General features: G+C 36.6%; 1 protein-coding gene across 5 annotated transcripts in view; it reads left to right on the top strand.

The window, feature by feature from the left end:
- The window catches only part of CFH (complement factor H), a 260381-nt gene that overhangs the window by 172532 nt on the left and 61209 nt on the right, over window positions 1-26640 (top strand). Inside the window, exon 1 of one of the 5 annotated variants that reach the window (XM_047705713.1) lies at window positions 10901-11165. The exons of the other annotated variants lie outside the window; for them this stretch is intronic. Coding sequence (XP_047561669.1) covers window positions 11108-11165 — 58 coding nt within the window. The 5' untranslated portion in view covers window positions 10901-11107. Of the gene's footprint in view, window positions 1-10900; window positions 11166-26640 lie in introns of those variants that run through there. 5 annotated transcript variants of the gene reach the window in all.

The raw sequence follows: 26640 nt of genomic DNA, 5'->3' as shown, positions 1-26640 counted from the left end.
GTTTTCTTCAGGTTACCTGTGCTTAGGGTTCATCAAGCTTCATGGATCTGGGAGTTTACCAAATTTGGAAAATGTTTCACCATTTTATTTTTGAAAAATATAAAAATTTTGAAAAATTTTTCTCTCCCTCCTTTTCAAGTTTGAACATGAGCTACAATTCAATGATATTCTGTTTCTTCTTCTTTTTTTTAAATTCTCTTTTATTTCTGAATTACCTTTTGGATAGTTTCTATTGCTACTTCTTTAAGAAGTACGACGAATATTTTCTTCTGCAATGTCTAATCAATCTTTAATCCTATCTAGTATAAGTTTCATTTGCTCATTACTTTTTTATATCTTCTGTATGTCCATTTAACTTTTTAAACATAGAGAATGCAGTTACAATAATTGGTATAATGTCCTTGTCTTTTAATTCTAACATTGATGTTTTTTCTGACTCAGTTTCAATTTCTTAGTGTTTTCTGCTTCTTTGCATGCCCAGTGATTTTTAATCAGTTACTGGACATTTTGAATTTTAAATTGTAGGCTTCTCAGTTTAGAAAATTCCTATAAATATTATTGAGCTTCATTCTGGTATGCAGTTAAATTACTGGTAAGTAGTTTGATCTTTTGGTTCTGGTTTTAATGTTTACTAGGTAAGAGTGGAAGAGTGCTCAGCTTAGAGCTAATTATCCCCAGCTCCTGAAACAAAACCCTTCTGTACACTCTAAGTGCTCAGGCTGCTTGTGGGATCAAGGAACATAGCGCTGTGCCAGAATCAGGGAGTGTTACCATTTGATTTTTCAGGTGGGAATTGGGGGAGGCAGGGCTGATTTCAGTAGTTTTCTCAAATGCATGCAATCATTAATCAGTACTAGCTGAGTAGGAATACTTGAGGGAATAATCTGCATGTCTCTGGATTTCTGTCTCTGTGCAGTTGCCTCTTCTCCAGTACTGTCCTGCAAACTTGAGCCTCCTGGCTATCTCTAGCTGCATCTCCTCAACTGAAGGAGTCTGTCTGACTCTACGTGGGTTCCTCAAAACTAGAAACTCTCTCAAGGAAATAAACTGGAGCCGTTACGGGGCTCACCTCCATCTCAGAGATCCCTGTGTTTTTATGGCTTGGTGTCTGTTATCTTGACAGCTGTTTTTCATAGTTTTTTTTTTTTTCAGTTTTTTTCCACCTGGTAGCTCAGGTGGAAGGGTAAATCAAGTCCCTATGTTCTATCTTGATCAGAAATGGAAGTCAAGAATTGGATTTCTAATTTAATTTTTCTTTAAATTTAATTTAAATTAATATTTTTACTTAAGTTTAATTTTGTTTAAATTTAAATTTTTTTTTAATTTTATTTATTTATTTGACAGAGAGAAGAGGTCACAAGTAGACAGAGGTAGAGGGGGAAGCAGGCTCTCTGCTGAGCAGAGAGCCCAATGTGGGGCTCAATCACAGGACCCTGAGATCACAACCTGAGCTGAAGGCAGAGGCTTAACCCGCTGAGCAATCCAGGTGCCCCTAAATTTATATTTAAATAGTAATTGCCCATAGTTGCCCTTATGGACAATGGTTCAGAAGCCATAGCTACCAAATGCCATCCCAAACCAATAACAAAACTTGTTATGCAGTAATTAGTTTCAGTAGATATCAAAGGCACAAGGCATCACCCTTTTAAAATACATCTTTTGAGAGTCCATAGTCTCTCTTTGTTCATCTCCCCTTCCAATTTCCCCCAACTCCCCTCTCCTAACTCCCCATGTCCTCCATGCTATTTGTCATGCTCCACAAATAAGTGAAACCATATGATAATTGACTCTCTCTGCTTGACTTCTTTCACTCAGCATAATCTCTTCCAGTCCCGTCCATGTTGCTACAAAAGTTGGGTATTCATCCTTTCTGATGGAGGCATCATACTCCATAGTGTATATGGACCACATCTTCCTTATCCATTCGTCCGTTGAAGGGCATCTTGGTTCTTTCCACAGTTTGGCGACCGTGGCCATTGCTGCTATAAACATTGGGGTACAGATGGCCCTTCTTTTCACTACATCTGTATCTTTGGGGTAAATACCCAGTAGTGCAATTGCAGGGTCATAGGGAAGTTCTATTTTTAATTTCTTGAGGAATCTCCACACTGTTCTCCAAAGAGGCTGCACCAACTTGCATTCCCACCAACAGTGTAAGAGGGTTCTCCTTTCTCCACATCCCCTCCAACACATGTTGTTTCCTGTCTTGCTAATTTTGGCCATTCTAACTGGTGTAAGGTGATATCTCAAAGTGGTTTTAATTTGAGTCTCCCTGATGGCTAGTGATGATGAACATTTTTTCATGTGTCTGATAGCCATTTGTATGTCTTCATTGGAGAAGTGTCTATTCATATCTTCTGCCCATTTTTTGATATGATTATCTGTTTTGTGTGTGTTGAGTTTGAGGAGTTCTTTATAGATCCTGGATATCAATCTTTTGTCTGCACTGTCATTTGCAAATATCTTGTCCCATTCCATGGGTTGCCTCTTTGTTTTCTTTTGGGGATGCCTGGGTGGCTCAGCCTGTTAAGCATCTGCTTCAACTCAGGCCACAATTATGGGCTCCTGGGATTGAGCTCTTCATGGGGCTCCCTGCTCAGCAGACTGAAAGGGATTCTGCTTCCCTTTCACCCTCTCCCTCCCCACTCCTGCTCAAGTTCTCTCTCTCTCTCTCTCTCTTTCTCTCTCTCTCTCTCTCAAATAAATAAATAAATAAATAAATAAATAAGTAGATAAATAAAAATATGTCTTTAGGACTAGTAAGAGTCCTTAAAATGTTGGAGATTTCTTAGTACAGACTGACCTTAGATGTTATCGGTCACTTTTAATACATACTGTAATGAGAGAAAACCTAGTTTTAAAAAAATTTTAGTTATGTTGATGTACAGTGCTACATTAGTTTCAAATATATAGCATAGTGATTCAGCTTTATACGTTAAGCTACGCTCACCACAAGTGTAGCTACCATCTGTCACCACACAGTGCTATTTACAATATCATTAAGTATATCCTCTAAGCTGTGACTTTGATTCACATGACTTATGACTGCATAACTGGAACCCTGTATCTGCCACCCCTCTTCACCATTTTGCCCATCACCCCATTCCCCCCATCCCCTCTGGCAACCACCAGTTTGTTCTCTGTTTTTATACATGGAAAGACCCAGTTTTTTTAATGTAACATGCAATTTGGATGGACGTCCCTAAGGAAAAGACCACAAAACCGAGACCAAAAAAGACCGAGAACAAAAATTGGGCTTAAAAGTAAAGGTTTTTTTATTAGAAATAAAAAAGAAATTAAAATTAAAAATGAATTATTACAAATTAAAAGCTAAAAAAGTTGACAAATACCACAGACATCATAAAAACCAGAAAGTTAACATAGTATGTATATTGTCTTATACAATTCTATGATATTAAATTCTTACACTTGTGACTGACTACTCTTGGAGATAATATATCCTCACATGACATAATTTTCTAATATTTTCAAATTAAAGAAAGTAGAAAAGTAATTCAGTCTTTCCTTTAGCATTTTTTATTTAAATATATTATTGTTACTAAAATATTAGAAAAGTTCTTTCAGGTTCATAACTCATGCTTTGTAATGTTCTATACATTTTTAGGATTGTTGTCAAGTTTTGGAAAACCTCTGTCAAATTTCCCTGATATAATTAACTATAAGATTTCATGGCATTTAGAGTTTTGTGTTATCATTAATATTAAATACTACTTGAATTGAGTGAGGTATTATAAATTAGTTTGCTCTCAATGTCCTCATTGTAGAGACATAAGAGTTATGGTATCTCTATTGATGTTAATATATCATGTGTGGCAGAAGCAAACTTCCATTTTCATTAGGCAGCAATGAGAATTGAATCATCTATTTAAAATTTTACACATCCTATGATTGTCTCCATACTTTCATAAACATTTTTCCCTCAATACCCATATCCTTCTGGTGCCAGGCATTATACCACATATCCATCCATATGTGCTGTGTCTTTCATCCTGCATCTTTGCATCCTGATGCCAATCAATTTGGCACAGGAGTGATAAGAGTATTTCTGGAAGCCATTCATAAACTTAGATGGCCATCAGTAACCAAATTATATTCAATTGTGATTGTAGAGTATATCTCTCTGATATCAAACTGAACATACTGTCTCCTTGACTTCTTGATTGAGTCCTCCAAAGCGTCCTCCAAAGCCTGTGATTCTCTAATGTCAACTAACTCAGTGGAAGTACGATGAAGGGGAAATCAGAATAGAAAAAAGACAATACTTTATTTCTTGTAATTAGGGTACAATTTTAAATTTTTACAAGAAAGAAAGAAAGAAAGAGAAAGAAAGAAAGAAAGAAAGAAAGAAAGAAAGAAAGAAAGAAAGATCCCTCCCATGTCCTCAATGGTGTTTGTTCAAATGAAAAGGCCTGAAGCTTAAACTTCATTGGCCTCAAAGGAAATCAAGCTCTGACTGTATTCTTCAGTTTTTTGCCCTGTTCTTCTCAAATTCATGATGAATTCATTCAGTCATCTGCTTAATTTGTATCCATTCTTCTAAGTCCTTTTCTCTCCATCCATTGTAATGCAACTGTCAAAGCAACATTAAAATACTGCATATCCTACATTCTTTTCCTTGATTAGATCTGTTAAAGATTACATATTGCCTATAAAATAATATAGAAATCTTTTTTGCAAAATTCAAACCTCTTCTCCTTCAAAGCTCCTCTTCTTTCTTCCACATCTTCCTTTTGCAAAACCACAGCTCTGGTGTTAGTCTTCTCATTAATTCTAGAACGCTCTCTTCACTTTCCTTTACTTAAGAACCCTTACTCAGGTGTACTTGTCCCTTAAACTACAACTTAATAACCCAATATTCTTGAGACCATCCCATATAAAGCCTTTCAGGAAAGTAATTTCTCCTTCCTCCTAGCTCGTATGGTACATATTGACCACACCAGTCATTTTTCACTAAGCATAGATGTTACATACTTCTAGTTTGAACAATATGAGATTTTTCTCTAACACAAATTTACAACTCTCTTAGTATTAAGTTAACTATTTGTTGTCTGTAATTGCTAATGGTAATCTAATACTACATAACAGCTTTATGTTATTTAATAATAACATGTTGGGACTTTTCTTATGTTCTTCTAAATCTCTTTTAAATAAACATTTGTTTTTTTTAAAGAATTGATGAAAAATAAAAAGACAACAATAGCATTCAAATAACGCCTTATCTTTTTAAAAAAGATTTACTTATTTAGTTTAGAGAGAGAGTGCAGGGGACAGGGGGTGGAAGGAGAGGGAGAGAATCTTAAGCAGACTCCATGCTGAGCTCAGAGTCTGATGCTGGGCTCCATTCCACAGCCCTGAGATCACAACCTGAACCGAAACCAAGTCAGACACTGAACCAACTGCACCACCCAGGCACCCCAATTAATACCTTATCTATTGATCTTTGAATCACATGAAAGAGGAAAAAACAGTAAAAATAATGCTGCTAAAAGATATTATCAAAATTAATTCAATTATTTGCACTTCAGTAATGTAGTGGCATCTGACATTCAACAATTTCAAGTAAAAGAAAAATTATATAGTAAATTCACCCCTAAGCATACTTTAAATTTGCCATAAATGTGTGTATATGTTAAAAATCTTTACAATAATATGCATGTATAATTATAAAATACGTAGGTAACTATGATGTATACACTAGAATATATATGTAAATATTTTATAGTATTTTAATTATATAAAGGAGTTATTTATCGACAGCTAAATTTATGTAAAATTAGTAACATCAGAACTAAATTATTTGAGAGGCATATCTGCATAAGTTAAAAAGTAAGATTCAGGAGATCATCTCTGGGTTTGATACCTGGTCCTATCTATGTCTTGTGACTTTGACAAAATTGCTTTAATGTTCTACAGCTCAGTTCACTCATCTATACATTGAAGATAGGAATAGTCTCCTATTTAATTATATTGTTGTAAGTACAGTGTTGCTAAGTATGCTTAGATCCGTGTTTGCTATACAGTTGGAATTCACTAGTGTTAATCATGATAACATTCTAGAGTATTCTTTAAGTGTTAAGTTAGTATTGTTATTAGACAAGAACTACTAGAAATCTAAATAATGCAAGATATTTGGATTCATACTCAGAGAGATAAAATCTAGGAAAAAAATAAAGAGGATGTTTAAATCTATGCTGTTAATTTGTGTACCACCAGTTAAATGAAATTCAACTTTCACAGCTAAAAATTCATATTTGTTTGATTTTCCACATATACTATTTAATTTCTTATTTTTCTCAAAATAAAAGACAAGTTTGGTTCCGTGTACCAAATTTTTTTAACTTTTTTTTAAAAGATTTTATTTATTTATTTGACAGACAGAGATCACAAGCAGGCAGAGAAGCAGGCAGAGAGAGAGGAGGAAGCAGGCTCCCTACCGAGCAGAGAGCCCGACGAGGGGCTCGATCCCAGGACCCTGGGATCATGACCTGAGCCGAAGGCAGAGGCTTTAACCCACTGAGCCACCCAGGCGCCCCCCAAATTTTTGAATACACAAACAAAAAGAAAAGAAATAAACCAGAAAGTCATACTGTAAGAAAATTAAATGTAAGTAGGGACATCTGATGATAAAATGATCAATGCAAAAGAAGGCTATCATGATTTTATATACATATGCAGACATCATCATAGCTTTAAAATATTAAAAAGATTGATGTAAACTGAAAAATAGGCAAATCCACACTCATATTTAACACATCTTTCTAATACCTAATAGAATAAACAGATTAAGACATAGTAAAAATATAAAAGATTTGAACAATGGAATCTTAAACTTCACCTACTAATACAGGTAGAATATTGACCATATAATGGCCATAAATAAAATCTCATCACATTTTCTTCATTATTTAAATATAAATTAACATACAGTGTAATAATAGTTTCAAGAGTAGAATATAGTGATTCAACACTTCCATACACCTCCCAGTGCTCATCACAACAGGTGCACTTCTTAATCCCCTATTTAACCCATCCCCTCACTCACCTCCCCCTTGGAAACCATTAGTTTTTTCTCTATAGTTTATAATTGTTTCAGGGCGCCTGGGTGGCTCAGTTGGTTGAGCAGCTGCCTTCGGCTCAGGTCATGATCCCAGACTTCCAGGATCAAGTCCCGCATCGGGCTCCCAGCATCTTGGGGAGTCTGCTTCTCCCTCTGACCTCCTCTCTCATGCTCTCTCTCACTCATTCTCCCTCAAATAAATAAATAAAATCTTTAAAAATAATAATAATAATCTGTTTCTTGGTTTGCTTCTCTCCCTCTTTTTCCCCCGTTTGCTTGTTTGTTTTGTTTCTTAAATTCCACATTTGAGTTCAATTATATGGTATTTGTCTTTCTCTGAAAGACTTATTTCCCTTGGCCTTATATTCTAGCTCCACCCATGTCATTGCATTTGGTAAGATTTCATTCTCAGCCAACTCAGTAATAGCTGAGTAATATTCCATTGTATATACACACCACCTTTTATTTATCCATTCATCAATCAATGGACATTTGGGCTGTATGCATAATTTGGCTATTGTTGATAATATGGCTATAAGTATTGGGCATATGTAACCTTTGAATTAGTATTTTTTCTTTCCTCAGATAAATATCTAGTAGTACAGTTGCTGGATCATTGGGTAGTTCTACTTTTAACTTCTTGAGGAACCTCCATACTATATTCCAGAGTGGCTGTACCACTTTGCATTCCCACCAACAGGGCAAGAGAGTTCCCCTTTCTCTGATTCTTGTCAACACCAGTTGTTTCTCGTGTTGTTGACTTTAACCATTCTGACATCCTGAGGTAACAACTCATTGTGGTTTTGATGTGTATTTCCCTGATAATAAGTGATGTTGACCATCTTTTCATTTGCCTGTTGGCCTTCAACATGTCTTCCTTGGAAAAGTATCTATTCAAGCCTTTTGCACATTTTTAATTGAATTATCCATTTTTGAGATGAGTTTGATAAGTTCTTTATATATTTTGGATATTAATCTAGTCAAATTTTGAAAGAATAGAATTATTGAGAGTACATCTTTAGATCACAACAAAATTAAACAAGAAAACAACTTTTTTGAAATTTTTTCTTCCAAGTTCTTGTTTAAATGCCAGTTAGTTAACATACGGTGTAATATTAGTTTCAGGTATAGGATTTGGTGTTCATCACTTACATACAATACCCAGTGCTCATCACAGGTGCCCATCTTCATACCCATCATCCATTTAACCCATCCTCCTACCCACCACCCCTCCAGCCACCCTCAGTTTATTCTCTATAGTTATGAGTCTCTTTTATGGTTTTCCCTCTCTTTTCTCCCCTATGTTCATCTGCTATGTTTCTCAAATTCCTCATATAAGTGAAATCATACAGTATTTGTCTTTATAAGAAATCAACTTAAAAGATAACTAGAAAATCCCCAAGTTCCCAGATATTGACACTTAGTCAGAATTTTTTACAAAAATTAAAGTGGGACTTGTAGATATTGCTGTGTGAATTCACTAAGCCTAGAGAAGCGACTAGGAAATAGACTCACACATATCCAGTTGTCTGATTTATGATGAAAGTCAGAGAAAGCAGTGTCATAGGAAAGAGATGACATTTTCAGTAAGTAGTGCTAGAAGAGTTGGATCGCCATATTTTAAAAATATATCTGTTGCCCTTCATTATACCATACACAGAAGTCAAATGCAGTCTTAAATGTGAAAGAGAAAACAATGCTTTTAGAGGAAAGCATCATTGCATCCTAGGAGTAGGCAAGAAATCCTTAAAAAGGACACAAAATGCACTAACCCCAGTAGAAAAAAAAAAAGAATTTGTTCTATTTTGAAATGTTAAAAATGTCTTTTCTTCTTAAGTCCCAAACATTTTTTTTCCATTGCAATTGTTATATCCTGTGATATTTACAAGGAAATGCTCTCCTGTAGTTAGAACAATAAACATTCAAGGGACCTTAGTGACCCACAATTTTTTTTCTGCCTAAACATGCCAGTGAATTCAGAATGACTTTGCAATTTGAACCCTCTGAAAAACCATCCAGCTTCAAAAGCAGGCTACCTTTGTCAGTTGGACTCTGCAAGAATATGTTTGAAAAAATGGGAGTCAAGCATAATTATGTAAACAAAACACTTAATTGTTCAATTAGAATGCAGAAATTCTACCCATTAAGAAACACTGAGCGGGGCACCTGGGTGGCACAGTGGGTTGGGCCTCTGCCTCAGCTCAGGTCATGATCCCAGGACCCTGGAATCAAGCCCCGCATTGGGCTCTCTGCTCAGCAGGGAGCCTGCTTCCCCCTCTCTCTCTGCCTGCCTCTGTGCCTACTTGTGATCTCTCTCTCTCTCTTTGTCAAATAAATAAAATCTTTTGAAAAATAAATAAATAAATAAAAGTAAAAAGCACTGAACAAAATGACAACTCACTGACTGAAGAAGATAGTCATAATAAATATGTCCAAGAATGTCTAGGAATATAAAAAGAATTCCTACAATGAGATAAGTAGAAGACAGATAACTCAATAGAAAATATATGTATATATACGCAGAAGACTTGAATGCATAGTTCACCAAAGAGGATCTCTAAATGACCAATCACGACATGAAAGTCGTTCAACTTCATTTGTCCTATGGAAAATGCATACTAAAGTCCCAGAGAATTACAGCTCTGTGTTCACCAGAATGGCTAAAATTACACAGCTTGAACACACATCAAGTGTGTTGAGGATTTGGAGCAGTTCATTCACTGCTGGTGGGAACACCAACTCGCATAATCCTTTCAGAAGCCTCTCTGATGCGACCTGTTAAACCTACACATGTTCATCATTCTGTCCTACCGTTCCCCCGCTAGGTATGCACTCATCAGAAATGAGGACATGTCTTTGTCAAAACCCTCACAACAGCAGCCCTTTTTCTATCAGCTCCAAACTAGAATCTACTCAGATGCCCATGAACAGATGCACAAATGAAATGTGGTACATTCACAGAATTGAATATTATGCAGCAATAAGAATTAGTAATCTGTAATTAAACACAGCAGTGCGGTTGAATAACAAACATAAATTTTCATGAAAGGCTCTACACACCAAAAAAATAAATATCTTTCAATTTAGGTAAAATACAAAATAGACGAATAGACTCTATGTTCTTAGAGATCAGGACACTGGTCCCCCTGTGTGTGGTGAGGGAGAGGTTGAGAGGGGCTCACCGAAAGGGACAGCTGGGGCTTCCTGGAGAGCTAGTGCTCTTCAGTGAACTAAGCTTGGCGCTGGGTTCATACATGTCTCCACCGTCTCAATATTCATTAACCCACTTGTGTAAATGTTCCCTATGCATATTATGTTTCAATAAAAGGTTTAAAAACTCAGTGTTCAAATTTCTTGATTTTTGAATTATTAAACGCAGTTATGACCAAGGAAAGTGATCCTGTTGCTTCACACACATATATAAGAAGGCTTTAAAGGAGTAATTTCCTGGATTGTGGGAAAAGCAGGCCAGCACTACATTCTTGGCAAAGTTTACCCACATTTTATGGGTCTTGTTTGTGAAAGCATTGACTCACTCCAAGTTCTGTAAATGATTTTTTTCATTTTTTATTAATTATTTTTATTAACATTTAATGTATTATTTGGCCCAGAGGTACTGGTCTGTGAATCATAAACGATTTTTAAAAGAGCTTCTATTATTTTATCTTTTGAGGGTTTATCAGCAGTTACTGCTTTGCACATTCCAAGAACTTGAACGTGTTACAGCAGAGAACATGCCTGGGTTTATGAAACAAATGAAAAGCAGGTCACAGCATTAACATTCAGTGGGAATGCAGGGAGAATCAGATTCCAACTCTGACACTGCTGGGGTTTGGGGTTGAATTTTCTCTTCTACCTTGCAAAATGTCTGAGGGGCGGAGCATCTGGTACTCCCTTTAATTCCCGAGTTGTGTTTCAATTTCCTTTTGAGCAAGTGCTTTCCTGCACTAATCACATTTCGTAGAGGAAGAGAACTTGACATCGTGTGAGCACTATCAGCTATTAAATGTACCCCTAAAAGACCTCAGAATGAGATTTCTAGGGGAGATCATTTGGCTTATATTGTGGGCGGTTTGTGTTGCACAAGGTAAGAGTAAAAAAAGGCTTTTTTCTATATTTTAAGACATTTGCTAACATGCTTTTCACAGTGGTAACAGGAATTTTGTCTAGAAAATGTGATTTAATTACTGTTCTATAGATTTGTGTGTGACTAGCTTTTGACATTAAGTTTTATAAAATGTAAGTAGTTTATTTAAATGATGTTATTATTTATCATGGTTTTATTTAATGTACACACTCAAAAAAGGGGTTTTTTAAAGATTTTATTCATTCATTTGAGAGAGAGAGAGAAATAGAGGACAAGCAGGGGGAGAGGCAGAGGGAGAGGGAGAAGCAGACTCTGCTAAGCTGGAACCGCCACCCCCCACCCCCACCCTAACCCTCGCTCTCTGGGGCTCCATCCCAGGACCTGGAGATCATGAACTAAGCCAAAGTCAGACGCTTAACCATCTGAACCTCCTATGTGCCCTCAAAAAATGTTTTAATAAACATTTTGAAAACTGTAATATATCATAATAATTTCCCTTCAAATCATCATAACTTATTTTGTTTGTTTAAATTTTTCACCAAAATGTTTTGTATGAAAGTGTTAAGAAGCATATGAACATATGTAGAACCAGAACAGAAATTAGAAGTCTTGTAGACAAGCAAGCATTACTTGCTTGTCATTAGAATGAAAATATCACATAAGTTTGAAAAACTTGAACATGCAGTGTTTGTAACATCTAAGTTATTCTAACGCGTTTTTTCCTATAGTGTATTTGAGATATATTCTAGAAGACCAGTCTTTATTCTTTTTTTTTTTAAAGATTTTATTTATTTATTTGACAGAGAGAGATCACAAGTAGATGGAGAGGCAGGCAGAGAGAGAGGGGGAAGCAGGATCTCTGCCGAGCAGAGAACCCGATGCGGGACTCGATCCCAGGACCCTGAGATCATGACCTGAGCCGAAGGCAGCGGCTTAACCCACTGAGCCACCCAGGCGCCCTAGAAGACCAGTCTTTAGAGTAGTGAATATGAATATAGAAGTTTTCTTTCTGGTATCAGTAAGAAAATTACTAGATTTATATTAAATTTAATTGTAATACTGCTTCTCAATAGATTAAGAAGTTTCTTTGGAAAAATTTTGTCTCTAATTCATGATAGGCCACTAAATTATGTGATAATATTTGACTGGCATTTTTAAACCAAATCAGTTACCTATCATTCATAAATTTCCAAAACTTTTCACTGGGTCAACAAATTTTGATTAAATGCTTACTTCATGTCAGCCTCTAAGCATTGAGAAATGTTAGCAAATAACATAAAATCTCTCTCCTTGAGGATCTTTCAATCTAGAAAATCAAAGTAAAGATATCTCTTTAATTATATCCTTTAGTCATTTTTGTAAGGTTTATTTAAATGTGTTTAATTTTTTTCTAGGATAGAGGGTTTTTTTTTTTTTTCAGTTTTTCATTCTAATATGCTACTGCTTGATTTTTAGCTTGGAAATCTTATATCCAAACCTAGATATTCCATTATTCCCTGCACACATAAATATTGCAATTAGTAAAATATTATTGTATTGGCAAAGAGTTTCAGAACCCTGTTAATGCTACCAATTGTAGCAAACATCTTTCTTTTTTTTTTTTCCAAGGTTTTATTTATGTATTTGACAAACAGAGGAAGAGCACAAGCAGGGGGGGTGGCAGGGGGAGAGGGAGAAGCAGGCTCCAGGGTAAACAGGGAGCCCAGTGTGGGACTGGATCCCAGGACTCTGGGATCATGACTTGAGCAGAAGGCAAATGCATAACCAGGCGCCCCACAAACATCTTTTTCTTTACATAAGTGTTTTTTGTCTTTCCTTTAACAGGAATAATTTCAGTGTCTCAATATTTACATACTGTTTGCTGAGGCTTTATGCAGATTTGTCATGTACAGAAGCTTTGTTTTATTTCTAGTTGATGTTCAAAACTCAAGAATAGAGGGCAAGTTTAATTAAACTTTTTAAGTGATTACAAAATGGAATTGGAAATATTAAACTTGGGTGCTACAAAGTATGTAATAAAAATTAAATCCTGGTGATTTAAACTCCTTATGTAATTGATTCCAGCTGATTCATTTCATCTGTATTTTATAGTTCATCAAAATGTGTTTAAATGTGATACCGGTTTCTGCTGTTTGAAGACAGGTTTGAATATTTTCACAATCTGCTTTACTCAACCAGGCTTGACATTTTAGCATTTCATAAATGGCCTCTGCTCTGTTTAAAGTGAATATTTCAAAAAATATTAGTCACCATGAAAGAGGAATAACAACTGATAGGAAGAATTTATTGGCCCAATTTCTCAGATACCAACTAGTACTTCTTTAATACAATAGGTTCTCTGCATTCCGATTCCATTTGTGTAGAAATATGAGTTGCTTCCTTATAAAACATTGTGTTTGCAGGAGTCCCCACAGGCTGCTGAGAATCTGGTCAGATTTACAGGACAAAGTTGAGAATAACGTTCCCTTAAACATACTCTTTGAAATTAGCCACAGCCCAGAAATTCCTGACTTAAATTTATTTATTTGACAAACAGAGAAAGCTTAGAAATTCCTGTGAATAAATTAAAACCCACTGAAACATGTCCAAGTACACACTGGCTATTTTGTGTGGAGATATATGTGTTATATCTGGATGTTTAAAGGTCAAAAAAGTTCTTTCAGGGCTTAAAATATATTATAGGTCAAAGGTAGAGAGATTCTCTTCTATTAGAAAGAGAAGGAAAAAAATTATGTATTGTTTCAAGTACAAGAGGGTTTCAAATTTGAGTTAACTCTGAAAAAGGAAAAAATAATTGACATTATAAATCATAAGAATTAATTCTAAAATATCTTCTTTTATGAGGTTATATGTGAATGTAATACACAGTTAACTAATCCAGAAAACTTAAGGTAGAGGTTTTTAATCCAAAATTCTGTTTCAATTCCAATATCATAAATAAGATTTCTCCTTCTTTCTTCACCAAAACCCCCATTTTCAGAGATAGTTGTGTCGTGTGATTTAAAGTTGTGCATTGACCCAACTGCCTTTAGTATCCTCTCTTCTTCAAAAATTTGATATCACCAGATTCAACAAGCCTGAAGCTTATGTGGAATGACAAATACTCTGAACAAATACTTTAGAAGAGTGAAAGCTAGTGTTACTCACTGCAGTTCACTGTGCATTATCAAAGTTGACAACTTCTCTGGAGCATTTTAGTGAGGAAAGGTAGAAAGGGATGATGAGGGGGAAGAACTGGACTAAGCAAGTCTGGCACATGGGGTATTCCTGAGGAGGGGAGATCTGAGGAGAAGAGCCCCATGAGAAGGGTTAGAGCAGATGCCCCAGAATGTCAGGCGAGGGGGAGTTCAGCCAGAGCAAACCTTGTTTATTTTAAGGGTAGGCATGTCTGGAGAACGCGCATACTACTCTTCTGCCTCCACATAGAACTGAATTATTGAGTATCACTGAAATTATTCTTAGCCAGAAGTAAATTCCCAAATGACACACGAATTAGTAAAAGTCTTCATTTTTGGCTTTTGATTGCTAGGGCTTGAGCCAAAGTCTTAATCGATTCACATTTCTTTGCTCAATGCCTGATTGTAGGACAGCCTTTGCACTTTTCCTTCTTCCCAGCAATGCCTCCCCCTCCTCACCCCACACACCATCCCCCACCTGCCCAGGCCTGTGAGAGTCTTGCCAACTGATCTCTCCTGTGCTCACTTTACCTATTTAACAATTTAATTGGTTTCAGACACCGTGCATAGAAAGGTCATGAAGTAATTGGGCAGGAAAAAGTGTAAACATTTCAGCTTAAAATTATAAGAAAGCGTTACAAAAATGGCTCAGAGAAATTACTGTAATAGAACAGAAAAAAATCACAAAAATAACAGAAGGAAAGGGGTAAAAAGATTTGTTAGAACACTTCTATTTGCTTGGGCATTTTAACTCAGTGCACAAGTTTCTCAAACCTTATTGACCAAAAATGTAATAGACAGAAAAGTGGTTACTGAAGTGTTCACTTCATAGCTCCCAAAAGTTTTTATTTTTTGAACTAACCTAAAATCACTCCTGACTTCAGAATTATAAATTAAAATTTAGGACATGTGGACAAGACATACAATGGAATTACAGATATCAGAGTTTCTTGAATTCATGCAGTAGAGCTTTAAGATCACTAAACATTTGTTCCCAAGTCTTATCTATTACATTTGCTACCATCCACTATGCTCTTTCCTGAGGTTGTCTACAATCTGCAGATGTAATGCAAAGGCTTCATGAGAATTCTCTAGTCTTCCACTCATTTTTTTATTTCATTTCTTTGTTCATCCAATGATCATTTTTTGAGTGACTGTTAAGTGCTAGGCCCCATGACCAGCATTTTCCAAAAGACCATTTTTAGTAGGGAAAACAAAAGGAATGGCTGTTTTATTTTATTAACATACTGTATTTTATCATATAAGGTATTGTGATGGAGATAAGCAAAAAAAAAAAAAAGAGAGAGAGAGAGAGAGACTATAGGATCATTTAGAGGAGGCAAGAAATCCAAATAGGAATGAGAGGATGGAGTGGGATAGGGTTGAGGAGTTGATTTGTAAGAGCCCAAATGGAGAGAGGGAAATAGGTCAGGGCCACAATGGCGTCTTGGGTAGGCTTTGCAGGTTGAATAGGAGTTAATCAGATAAGTGTGATAGGAAGGAGACATTTAAGACTGAAGAAACATCGATTGGTGTACAAAAGACTAACAGTAGATCTGCAAAAATGGAGGATTGAGATCAGCTCCCACATTTCTAAATCTTCCATCAATGACATTTCCCCAAGTGCTGGGTATAGTGTGTGTTGTTTTTCTTCTTTTTCTTTTTCAGTACTTATCCTTCAAGATTGTCATGAGTATTATTCAGATGCAAATCATTTCTGCTACAGAGTTTTTTGAATTATGTCACCCTCTGACCCAACTCCACTTTACAGCAACCAGTTGGTATAGACTATTTTAAGAAGCTACCATTTTGACTTGAACAATAATTGGCATTATTTTAGTGCTCCAAACACTACACATTCCAAGAAACTTGATTTCAGTGATGTAGTCAAGTTGTATCCTGAGAGTAGCTTGTCTCAACCATCATTATTACATACTTGTTTTCTGCCTGATTTCTTTTAGCTATTATCTGTTCTCCCATTTGCTTTTCATAACCCTGGAATTATCTTCATGGTATTTACACTGTTAAAATTTGAAGAAGAAATTGCATAATCATACTTCTAAATTTTAAACATATCACTTTATTTCTTCAAATGCTTTAATAATGCAAAATAATTTCTGTTTTCTCTAGAGTTATTTTTTAAAACTTCATTTGTGGGAACCTGAGTGGCTCAGTCAGTTAAGCAACCACCTCTTGATTTCAGCTCAGGTCATGATCTCAGGGTCATGGGATCAAACCCTGAACAGTGCTCTGCAGTCAGTACAGAGGGCCTGAGATGCTCTCTTCCCTCTACCCTTTCCCGACAACCCCCCACCCCAGCTCACATGTGCACACATGTGTGCTCCCTCTCTCTCTCTCTCTCTCTCTCTCTCTCAAAATAAATAAATAAAATCTTTTTAAAAATTAAAATAAAAAATAAAAACTTCATTGCAATTGACATTTTCTTTATGCAAGTATATATATTTGCCAAATACCTTTAATTATTTTCATGTTACTTGTAAAATACTCTGAATATGTTTTATTTTGAAAAGCTAATCATATATATGTGCAAATATAACTAATATGCATATAAACCAATAAGAAGTTGGGAAAGAAATTTAACATAAAATATCTACTTTTGCTATTTCCTTTTTGTCCATTTGATTTATATTTTCTAAATTGATTTTTGGTTTTGTTCTATAATATATTCCAATAGTTACTAAATTTAAAATTAGGCTAGCTGAAATATAGTATCTCCTGTTCTTTTTTTCCCAAAATTATTTTAGAAAAACAGAATAATTGTATGAAGAGAACAACTTTAGTCTACCAAAGCAATCTGGTACACATTTGATAAAGGTTTTTTTAAATATATAATTTTATTTTGATTTATTTCACTTGATTAAGAATACTTATCAAATAACAGCTTATAGATATACCGATTTAAAAACAAGTAATTAGCTCTCGTTATATGTTAATAATATCCCTTTAAAATTTGAAATTGGAAATATTAAATAAATGATAATTATTAAATTATCGAGGATAATTGTTTTTAACTTTAAGCAATTTTTTATAACTATGTTCCTCAAATAAAAGCAAAGTGAATCCTATTCCTATCCAATAACCAAAACCATTCACACTCTTATTTATGGACAGAATAATTTTAAATTACAAAATCAGACCAAAAGAATAAAAAGTTCATCCAGGTAGTGTTTTATAAATTTTTTTTAATTTAACTGGCATTTAAGTGACTACATAAACACATAAGTTGAAATATTTGTTGCTTAAACCTAAGACATTAGAAAACTTAGTTCACTCATTAACTTAGAACTTGAGAAGAGAGATGCTATTCAGAAAAAAAAAATAGAATCATCAGCTAAGTCTTCCTTAAAATGTTTGTATGCCTTTGAAATATGTTTATGTTACTTATTTAATAAGCCTCCTGCCCTTTTCTTCAAAAACTGCCAATTTAGTTCAAGCAAATGTGGTTAGTGTACATTCAGGCCAATAGTTTGACTACACAGGCTAAAATTACTCTTTTTGTCTCCTTAAAAAATTTTTTTGAGAACACGGTTTAACTGAACTTGAATGCTTTTTTGTCAATTCAAACAAAAGTCATGTTGTAAGATTCGCCTAATTCTTCTTTTTTAGGAGTTTATTTATTTATTTGACAGAGACTGAGAGATCACAAGTAAGCAGAGAGGCAGGCAGAGGGGGTGGGGGGATGCAGGCTCCCCGCTGAGCAGAGAGCCCGATGCGGGGCTGGATCCCAGGATGCTGGGATCATGACCTGAGCCCAAGGCAGAGGCTTAACCCACTGAGCCACCCAGGCACCCCCTTGCATAATTCTTGTTAGAACACAAGATGGTGAATCATTTAAATACTTTGTTATGACATGAGCTGATAATGCTCAGCATATTAAAGATTAGGACCAAAGTAGACAGGAGGTGAATTTGAGGTTAGAGGATCTGAGTATTATTGAGAATTGATCCTTCTGTAAAACAGGATGGAGATGGTTGTTCTTCTCAGGGAGCTTACATTTTGTGGCAGGATAGTTGAAATCCTTGTAAACAAAAATAATTATGAATCGTGAACTATGTTGGGAAGGAAGTAAAGTAGGGGCTGAGGGAAAACAACAGAGATGGGGTCGTGGGGTAAGAGCCTTTAGCTGGGCTGGTCTGAAGTGGGTCACTTTGAGGAAATAATATTTGAGCAGAACCTGAAAGATGAGACAAAGGCAACCACCAAATTCTCTGGTGCACGTGTTGCAGGAGAGAAAACAACCAAAAGACCTACAGGAAAAAGATACATTTGAGATGCTGGACAAAATATGAACAAACCAGGGAGGCTTTGGCGCAATGAGTACGTGGTAGAGGAGACAAATGATGCCAGAGAGAATGGCAAGAGCCAGATGGGGGTTCCCAGGGCAGAGTAAGGAGTTTGGAATGTCTTACAGATTAAAGGGAAAGTCACCAAAGAATTTTAAACACGGGAATGGCGTGACCAATTTTGCAGTAACTCCTGTGTAGCCCTGTGGAGAATGGGAGGACGGAGGCTTGGAGACTGGTTAGCAGGCCGTTTCACAGTCAAGGTGGCAAATGATAAGAGTCAGAACTAAGATTCTGGAGATGGCAGTAGAAGGATGGACAAATGGGGTAGGGGGTGGTGATACCGTTTTCTTACAGTCAAGAGCTGCCATTAAAAATTCATGGAAACTCTTAAGAATTACTTGAAGTAAAAAGGCTAATCGATAGAACTCTTCCTCTGTAGTAAACACACGTAACAGTGAATACCAGGAGAAGGTGGTAGGAAGATGACGTCAAAGAGATATATCCTTGTCTTTTATATCTGGTTGCTAAAAGCGGTTAATAAAGTTAAAAAATCAAGAATTTCCTTGAAATATAACCAACAGGAAATGCATTTGGCTCAGGCTAGCTAATGGCCTGACCCTGTGTGTATGTGTCTGTGTATTGGTTAGTGTTTGGTGGATGGATTACTCCTTTGGTAGAATTGTTACTTTTAAAAAAAAAATAGTTTAGAAGAACCTAGGTGACACAGCCGGTTAAGCGCCTTCCTCTTGGTTTGATCTCAGGTCATGATCTCAAGGTCCTGAGATCAAGTCCTCTGTGGGGTTCAGAGCTCAGCATAGAGTCAGCTTAAAACTCTGTCTTTCGCTTCCTAGGCTCTTCCCCCTTCCCCATCTCTCCCCCCCCCACCCCCATGCAAGCTTGTGCTCCTGTGCTGTCTCTCTCAAATAAATAAATCCTTTAAAAAATTATAATAATTTAAAGTGAGTAAATTAATTGATAAAAAAAAACTTTATTACTCTTCCCTTGCATTAACTTAGTAGGATAGGAACTAATTCTATCAAAATGTTAATACACTAGTGAAATATAGTTCTGTACTCACAATATAGCAACTTTGTTTGAAATTTAACTAATTTATTTTTCCTGTAATCTGAATGCCATGAAGTGGATCTGAATTTCTAAACTGAAAAGCACACATATTAGCCTGTAACTAAGCATAAAATTTTCATATCAAAACATGAACACTAAATTTAAAACAAACAACAACAACAACAAAAATCTGGCTGGGGGCAGAAACGCAGTTGATGGGTTTGTATTGTTTTATAATAGGGCATCAGCACCATCTAGTGGAGAAAAGGTATGTTTACCTAAATTCTAAAAATCAAAACTATACCGTGGAATCATTTATTAAAAGTTCCCTAACATAAATGTGCTAAAAATTTGCTAAAACATCAAAGAAAAATGAATGCATATGAAAATTGACACAAGTGTTATTTACGACACAAAATACAGCTTTATATGGAGTTTCTATGAAATGTTAAACATTTTCACAATGAATATGTTCCATGATGGGATTCAGCTCAGTTGGTTATTTGCCCCTTGCCTTTTATTTATTTTTTTTTAAGATTTTATTTATTTACTTGACAGAGAGATCACAAGCAGGCAGAGAGGCAGGCAGAGAGAGAGGAGGAAACAGGCTCCCTGCTGAGCAGAGAGCCCGATGCGGGGCTCGATGCGGGGCTCGATGCGGGGCTCGATGCGGGGCTCGATGCGGGGCTCGATGCGGGGCTCGATCCCAGGACTCTGAGATCATGACCTGAGCCCAAGGCAGCGGCTTAACCCACTGAGCCACCCAGGCGCCCCGCCCCTTGCCTTTTAAAAGGAAATTCTAGAATGGACCGTTAAGCCATTGTCATAAAACCAAGTAAAGAAAGGACTTTAGCAATTAAAGTAATACTAATAAATATGTATGGTGATCAGTATTATTGAATTTCCCATTTTTATTTTTTTATTTAAATTCAATCAGCCAACATACAGTACATCATTAGTGTTCAATGATTCATCAGTTGCATATACCAGCCAATGATCATCACATCACATGCCCTCCTTAACACCCATCATCCAGTTACCCTATTCCCCACCCACCTCCCTTCTGTAACCCCCAATTTGTTTCCCAGAGTCAAGAGCCTCTCATGGTTTTTTTCCCTCTCTGATTCTTTCCCATTCAGTTTTCCCTCCCTTCCCCTATGGTCCCCTGCACTGTTCCTTATGTTCCATATATGGGTAAAACTATATGATAATTGTCTTTCTCTGATTGACTTATTTCACTTAGGGTAATAACCTCCAGTTGCATCCATGTCAGTACAAGTGGTAGGTATTCATCCTTTCTGACGGCTGAGTAATATTCCATGCATATATAAACCACATCTTCTTTATCCATCCATCTGTTGAAGGACATCTCTGCTCCTTCCACAGATCGGCCATTGTAGACGTTGCTGCTATGAACACTGGGGTGCAGGTGTCCCTTCTTTTCACTGTATTTTGGGGTTAAATAACCTGTAGTGCAACTGCTGGGTCGTAGGGTAGCTCTATCTTCAACTTTTTAAGGACTCTCCATACGTTTTCCACAGTAGCTGCATCAGCTTGCATTCCCACCAACAGTGCATGAGGGTTCCCTTTCTCCACATCCTCATCAACACCGTTGTTTCCTGTGTTGTTAATTTTAGCCATTCTGACAGGTGTGAGGTGATATCTCATTGTGGTTTTGATTTGTATTTCCCTGATGACAAGTGATGTTGAGCATCTTTTTAAGTGTCTGGTAGCCATCTGTATGTCTTCTTCGGAAAAATGCTTATTCATGTCTCCTGCTCATTTCTCGATGGATTATTTGTTCCTTGGGTATTGAGTTTGATAAGTTCTTTATATATTTTGGATGCTAACCCTTTATCAGAGATGTTATTTGCAAATAACTTTTCTCATTCTGAAGGTTGCCTTTTAGTTCTGGTGATTGTTTCCTTCACTGTGCCGAAGTTTTTCATCTGATGAAGTCCCAACATTTCATTTTTCCTATTGTTTCCCTTTCCTCTGGAGATCTGTCTAGTAAGAAGTTGCTAGGTCAAAGAGGTCAAAGAGGTTGCTGCCTGTGTTCTCCGCTAGCATTTTGGTGGTTTCCTGTCTCACACTTAGGTCTTTCATCTATTTTGAATTTATTTCCGTGTGTGGTGTAAGGAAATGGTCCAGTTTTTCTCTTTTGCATGTGGCTGTCCAGTGTTCAGTGTCCAGTGTTCCCAACACCATTTGTTAAAGAGACTGTCGTTTTTCCACTGGATATTTTTTGTTGTTGTTGTTGTCTGATTGCTGAAAGCTATGACTTCTAGTACTATGTTGAATAACAATGGTGAGAATGGATATCCCTGTATTGTGCCTGGTGGTAGAGGAAAAGCTCTCAGTTTTCCCCATTGAGAATTATATTACACATGGGTTTTCATATTCAGCCTTTATGATGTTGCAATATATTCCCTGTATCCCTACTATATTGAGCATTTTTATCAAGAATGGTTACTCTAATTTGTCAACTGTTTATTTTTAGACAAAAATGCCAGGATCAAGGAATTCATCCCAAAAGAAAAAACAAGAAAAGTCACAGGAGCAGGAAATGCTGCCAGCCCTCTCCCTTGTCCCTGGAAAGGGGAGTTCGTGCCCACTGCTGCCGGGGAAGCCCTCACAAAAGAGGGAACAGTCTCCCCTTATGTGTTTCAGATGTCCCTCAGATGCTGCCTTCACCCTGACTGTGTCTGGGCTGGCTGCCTGCCCAACGGCACAGTGCACCTGTGTTCTGTCCCAGGCAGGCCAGCTGAGTTTTAGAACTCAAAACTTTAGTGACCTGGCATGGTGCAGACCCCTGCTGGTCCTCTGCAGGAAGGTCTCGCCATGCAAGGGCTGATGCACGTTCATCCCAGAAGGGCAGTCGCACCAAAGCACAAGGGCATGGTAGTTTGGAGCCAAGTGTGTCAAAGAACCAGTGTTTGGGTTAGCAGCTCTCAGCAGGTGTCTTGGGAAATGGTGCCTGTTTTTTCTCCCAGAGAGACAATGAATGGCACCTCTCCCAGATGTGCTTCAAGAGGAGGGGAACAGTCTCTCCCAGGACGTCCCAGGGGATCCTCAGACTGCATCTTCTGCCCCCAGGCTATCTGCCCTCCTTCACCACAGGAACACTGCAGGGCCCTCAGGGCTCAGCACTGGCCATGCTGCAGACTTCTAGTCTTTGAACCAACTGGTTGTAAAAACTCACGAAAATCAGCCCCTCTCATTTTCCCAGTCAATGTCTTTGGGGAAGTTGTTTTCCTTGTGCAATCCCTTGTGCACTCCTCTCTCTCTCTCATTCCCTCTTTCTTTCTCCTGCCTCTCTCCATGACCAGGGCTCCCCTCCACAGCACCTGTGATCCATTTCTCCCCTAAATCCAGTCTCTGCACCTCCTACCTTCCATGATGTGGCCCCATCTCTCCCTCTAGTTGTGCAGTTTTTTCTGTCAGTCCGCAGATCAATTTTGTGGGTGTTCAGAATGATTTGATATTTCTCTAGCTGTGTGTGAGGGATGAGGCAAGCCTAGGGTCCTCCTACCACCCTGCCATCTTCGCTCTTCCTGTAGTCATTGTAGTAGCAAGGGTACTTATACCCAAATTAAACAGCAGGCAGTATTAAAAATATTAGCAATTATACTCAGTAGGCATGAGCTTCCTATTATCATCCTGTGATCTCTTTATATGTAGGTTAATTTTTGCAAAATAAGAATCATATTCTATATGCAGATTCTGTTAGTTTAATACGTTTATTGTGAGATATAAGATGTAAGAGTGAATAAAATATGAAGGTACTGTGTTACAAATATAACAAATCACCCATGTCAACAAATAGAACATTCTCAGTATCCCAGAAAATCCCAGTGGCTTTCTATTATGTCAGTAGCCCTAACTTTCCTCTAGAAGAAAACATTTTCTTAATATTTCTGGTAATTACACTTTTGTTCTTCTTTGATAGCTTCACAGCCCATGGACACATCCCTAATATATATGTTTGTTCTTGAATTTCATATAGATGAAATCATCCTATAATATCAATGTACCTATGTGCCCTTTTAGTGCATGTGATCATTATTTTCTCTTCGTTTGTAGCATTGGTGTACTATTCCATTCCACAAATACATCATAATTTTTTATCCACTCAACTATTGATAGATACTGTGAAGTTGTTTTCATTTTTAGCTATTAAAAAATCATATTCTATAAATACCATCACACATGAAACCTGGTTGGCATGTGTGCTATATGTGACATGTGCTCTCAGTGACATATTCCTAGAAGTAAAACTGCTAAGTAATAACCAGTGCATGTTTTCAACTTCACTGCAAATTGCTAAACTCTTTCCTGTTGTAGTGGTTCCCATTTTCCTTTTGACCAGTAGTTCCTAATGCTCCACATTATTTTCAAATAGTGGGATTTTTAGACTTTCTAAACCAATGTCATGTTGTTTTATTCATGGTTTATTACGGTTTTCATTTTCATTTTCAGTTTGAGCAATTTTTCATCAGTTTACTGATCACTTGCATTTTCTCATTGGAGAAATACTTGTTTAGATCCTTCACCATTACCCTTTTCTTCCCCCTAGCCTTTCAGGTATTAATAGCAAGGTTGTTACTCCTTGCATGTTTTGTAGAAATGACTGGGGAAGCCAACTAGTTCTCCAAACTGAGGCTAGAGGGGGGGTTTGACATATTTTTGTTATGGGACTGTTAAGGTTTGTTTTGTTTTGTTCTAAAGATTTTATTTTTAAGTAATCTCTACACACAATGTAGGCTCGAACCTACAACCCCGAGATCAAGAGTCACGTGTCTACAAACTGAACCAGGACTCAAGGTTTTTGAAATCTCCTGGCAATAGCGATATCCTGCCTCCTGAATGATTGCCGCTTCTACCCACTCAGGGGAAGAACTGAAAATCTGTCCAGAGCCAGATACCTTCCTGCACTACCTGAGGTCACAGTGCAGGGCTTTTGTGGACAGGGCTCCTGGATGGAAAGTTCAGGAATTCTGCTTCAATTTCATCCCACACATTTTGATATATATCATATTTTCAATATTGTTTAGTGCAAATTGTAGTCTAATATGTATTATGATTTCTTCTTAACCCAAGATGATTTAGAAGAGTTCCTTAACTTCAAAACTTATGAGATTATTCCAGTTATTTTCTGTATAAGGTGTGCTCTTAGAGTGATTTCAATCTTTTGAAATTTGTTGAGCCTTGCTTATAGTCTATTTTGGTGAATATTCCATGTGCACTTGGAATGAATCTGTAGCTGCAGCTGCTGAAGGTTGCATTCTATCAGTATATAAAAGGTCGATTTGGTTGACAATGTTCATATATTTGGGGTGCCTGGGTGGCTCTGTTGGTTAAGTGTCTGACTCTTGATTTCAGCTCAGGTCATGATCTCAGGGTCATGAGATTGAGCTCCACATAGGATACCATGCTGAGTGTGTAGCTTGCGTAGGATTCTTGCTTAGAATTCTTTTTCTCTCTCTCCTCCCCCTTCCACTCACTATCGCTCTCCTTCTCCCTCGTTAAAAAAATAATAATAATAATAATGTTCATAATTCAATATCCTTATTTGTCCATCTGCTTGTCTATCAAATACTTGGAGAAGTGTATTTAAATCTCAAGCTATGAGGATGGATTTGTTACTTTTCTTACTTCTGTTATATCTTGAAGACATATTACTAGGTTTATGTACAGTAGTATGCTGGCAAGTGTATAACAATCAACTATTTAAAAAAGAGTCTTGATTTGTAGAATTTTCCAATACTCAATGTGTTAATACACATGATATGGTCAATTTCAAGTTATCACTTGATAACTTGTCACTTCAGTGATATCACTGAATTCTGCATTGGGAAGAGATGTTTATGATTATCTCCTGTAAGTTGGTATGAGCCAACTCCAGCAATCATTCTAAATGTTCATACACATTTAGAATTATTGCATCTTTCTGTTCAAATGGTTCTTTTATTATTGTGAAAAGCCCCTCTTTTATCTATCAATACATTCTGCCTTAAATTATTATTTGCCTGATATTATATATTAACCCTCTCTTTTTTGGCTAACATTTTCATAGAGTATTAGTTTCCATCATTTACTTTCAAATTATCTGTCCCATTTTCTAGGGATTTATTTATTTATATGAGAAAGAGAACCCTAGCAGGGGAAAGGACAAAGGGAGAGAATATCCAGGCAGACTCCTGCTGAGCAGGAAGCCCAGCAGGGGGCTGGTTCCCCAGGAGCCATGAGATCAGGTCCTGAGCTGAATCCAAGTCAGATGCTTAACCAACAGAGCCACCCATGAGCCCAGGTTCCATTTTATTAAAAGTAATCAGCATATACTTCAGTTTTATTTTCTGTTTTTCTCCAGTCAGTGTTTATACCTTAATTGGAGTGGTGAATCCATTTACATTTATTGTAATTACTAATACAGTTAAGCTCAAGTCTAACATACTGCTATTTATTTTTTACGTCATCTCTTCTTTGTTCTTCTATTCCACCTTTCCTGCCTTTTAAAAATATTAATCAAGTATTCTTTACTACCTCACTATATCATTTCCATTAGCTATATAACTCTTAATATTAATGTTTTACAATAAGCATATCAAATTATTACAGTTCACCCTTAATCGATACTTTCACTACATTCTAAACTATGTAAACATTAAAACCATTAATTTCATTTGTTATCTCTTGGCATTTTTGTTATTATTTTTATATATTATACTCTTGAAACTTTTTGCAAACACTCTAAGACATTGTTATTGATTTTAAACGAAGTCTTTTTAAAATTTTGTTAAAATATACATAGCACATTATTTATTATTTATCAGTAGTCTTTTTATTAATCCATATGTTTATTTTCTTCAGTTCTGCTCATTTACTATTACCCTTTTTTGTTTACTTAGGATCATTCTCCTTCAGTCT

The sequence above is a fragment of the Lutra lutra genome, chromosome 15, assembly GCF_902655055.1.
Source record: "Lutra lutra chromosome 15, mLutLut1.2, whole genome shotgun sequence".
Lineage (NCBI taxonomy): Eukaryota > Metazoa > Chordata > Mammalia > Carnivora > Mustelidae > Lutra > Lutra lutra.
This window is presented reverse-complemented; position numbering and strand designations above follow the sequence as displayed.